Below are 1,534 nucleotides of genomic sequence, written 5' to 3'. Positions count from 1 at the left end.
AGCTAGCTAGCTAGCTATATCTGGGGTCCCCTCAGCAACTGAGACATCAATTCAAAGGCTGTAACTCCCAATACACCCAACGGCCAAACTCGCCGCAGTTTTTTAGCAGCAAACCGTAGAAGACAGACGCAAGAGCTGCTGCTGCTGCTGCAGTTTGTTGCAGTTGCAGCTGCAGCTGCAACTGCAGCAGCAACTGCAGCAGCAACAGAGGTTGGGGTTTTGGTTGCTGCTGCAGCTCCTGCTGCAGCAAAACAAACCAATGACGATGATGGGTGATGCGTGCATTTGCTGCTGTGGCGGTGCTGCAACTGCCCCTGAAACAGCTCCTGTTGCTGCTGCTGCAACAGCTGCTCCTGCTGCAACGGCTGCAGCAGCAGCAGCAACAGCAGCAGCAACAGCAGCGAGTGCAGGCCTGTGAGCTGCGGGTTTGTGGTGGTGTGTTTATGTTTATATTTAATCGAATAGAGAGAAACCCATATCTGCATCCTCCTCCTCCTCAGGTTCTTCTTGCTTAGCTGGTTTGCCTCCTTTCTCTGCAGGTGCACCGCCACCAGCAGCAGCAGGTGCTGCAGCAGCAGCAGCAGGAGCTGCAGCAGCAGCAGCAGAACCTGCGCCAGCAATCAAATCCCTGTAAAGACACACACACCACACAAAACAAATCCTCATNCAGCAGCAGAACCTGCGCCAGCAATCAAATCCCTGTAAAGACACACACACCACACAAAACAAATCCTCATCAACAAACGCATGCAGCCATACATGCAACACTGCATGCATGCACACGCCAATGCATGCATGCGTGCATGCATGTAAGGGTGCATGCATGCAGCCTTGCATGCACGCATGCATGCATGCGTGCAGAACACCCCATTGAGCTCCACCACAGCCAACAGTAGAATGCCTCGCAGCAGCAGTAAGCCTCTGCGTGTAGCAGCAAAGGAAGACAGAGAAGGGCTCGTGCTGCTGCTGTCTCATTGCATGCATTGCTTGAAGAGAGACGAAAGCAAATGCAGAGAAAAGAGAAAAGAAACAGAAAAAAAAAACCAAAAAAGCAGCACAAAGAAAAAACACAGAAAGCTGCTGCAGCCCCGCTAACCCCACAGGCACCGAAAAAGAGGAAAAGAAGCAGCATCAACTACTTTCGTCTGCATGCACCGAGTAAAAACAATGTGATAAAGAGTAAAATATAAAAGTATACAATAAATAAAAAACAAAAACTGAAATAAAAAGAAAGCTGCANGTGATAAAGAGTAAAATATAAAAGTATACAATAAATAAAAAACAAAAACTGAAATAAAAAGAAAGCTGCAGCAGCAGCAGCAGCTGCAGCTTACTCTACTTTGTGGTTCTTGAGGGCACGAGCGAAGAGGCCAGGCATGTAGGGTTCAACGGATCCTCCTGCAGCAGTGACGAGTTTTTGTATATTTTCTGCAGATATTTCCATTCCTTCATCCGAAAGAATTAAACAAGCGTACGTACACAGCAGCTCTTGGCGCTGGTTGTCGCTGAGGGAGGAGGTAGGTACAGCCGCCAT

General features: G+C 48.6%; 1 protein-coding gene across 1 annotated transcript; it reads right to left on the bottom strand.

The window, feature by feature from the left end:
- Positions 1-453: 453 nt before the first annotated feature.
- Positions 454-1,534, bottom strand: EMH_0097450 (60S acidic ribosomal protein P1, putative; the record flags this gene model as incomplete). Its single annotated transcript, XM_013500892.1, has 2 exons — positions 454-628; positions 1,335-1,534. 2 exons carry the CDS (start codon positions 1,532-1,534, stop codon positions 454-456), a joined length of 375 nt encoding a protein of 124 aa, XP_013356346.1.

The sequence above is a fragment of the Eimeria mitis genome, genomic scaffold, assembly GCF_000499745.2.
Source record: "Eimeria mitis Houghton genomic scaffold, Emh_scaff6, whole genome shotgun sequence".
Classification (NCBI taxonomy): Eukaryota; Apicomplexa; class Conoidasida; order Eucoccidiorida; family Eimeriidae; genus Eimeria; species Eimeria mitis.
Note: the sequence above shows the minus strand (reverse complement) of the source record. Positions and strands in the feature narration are given on the sequence as shown.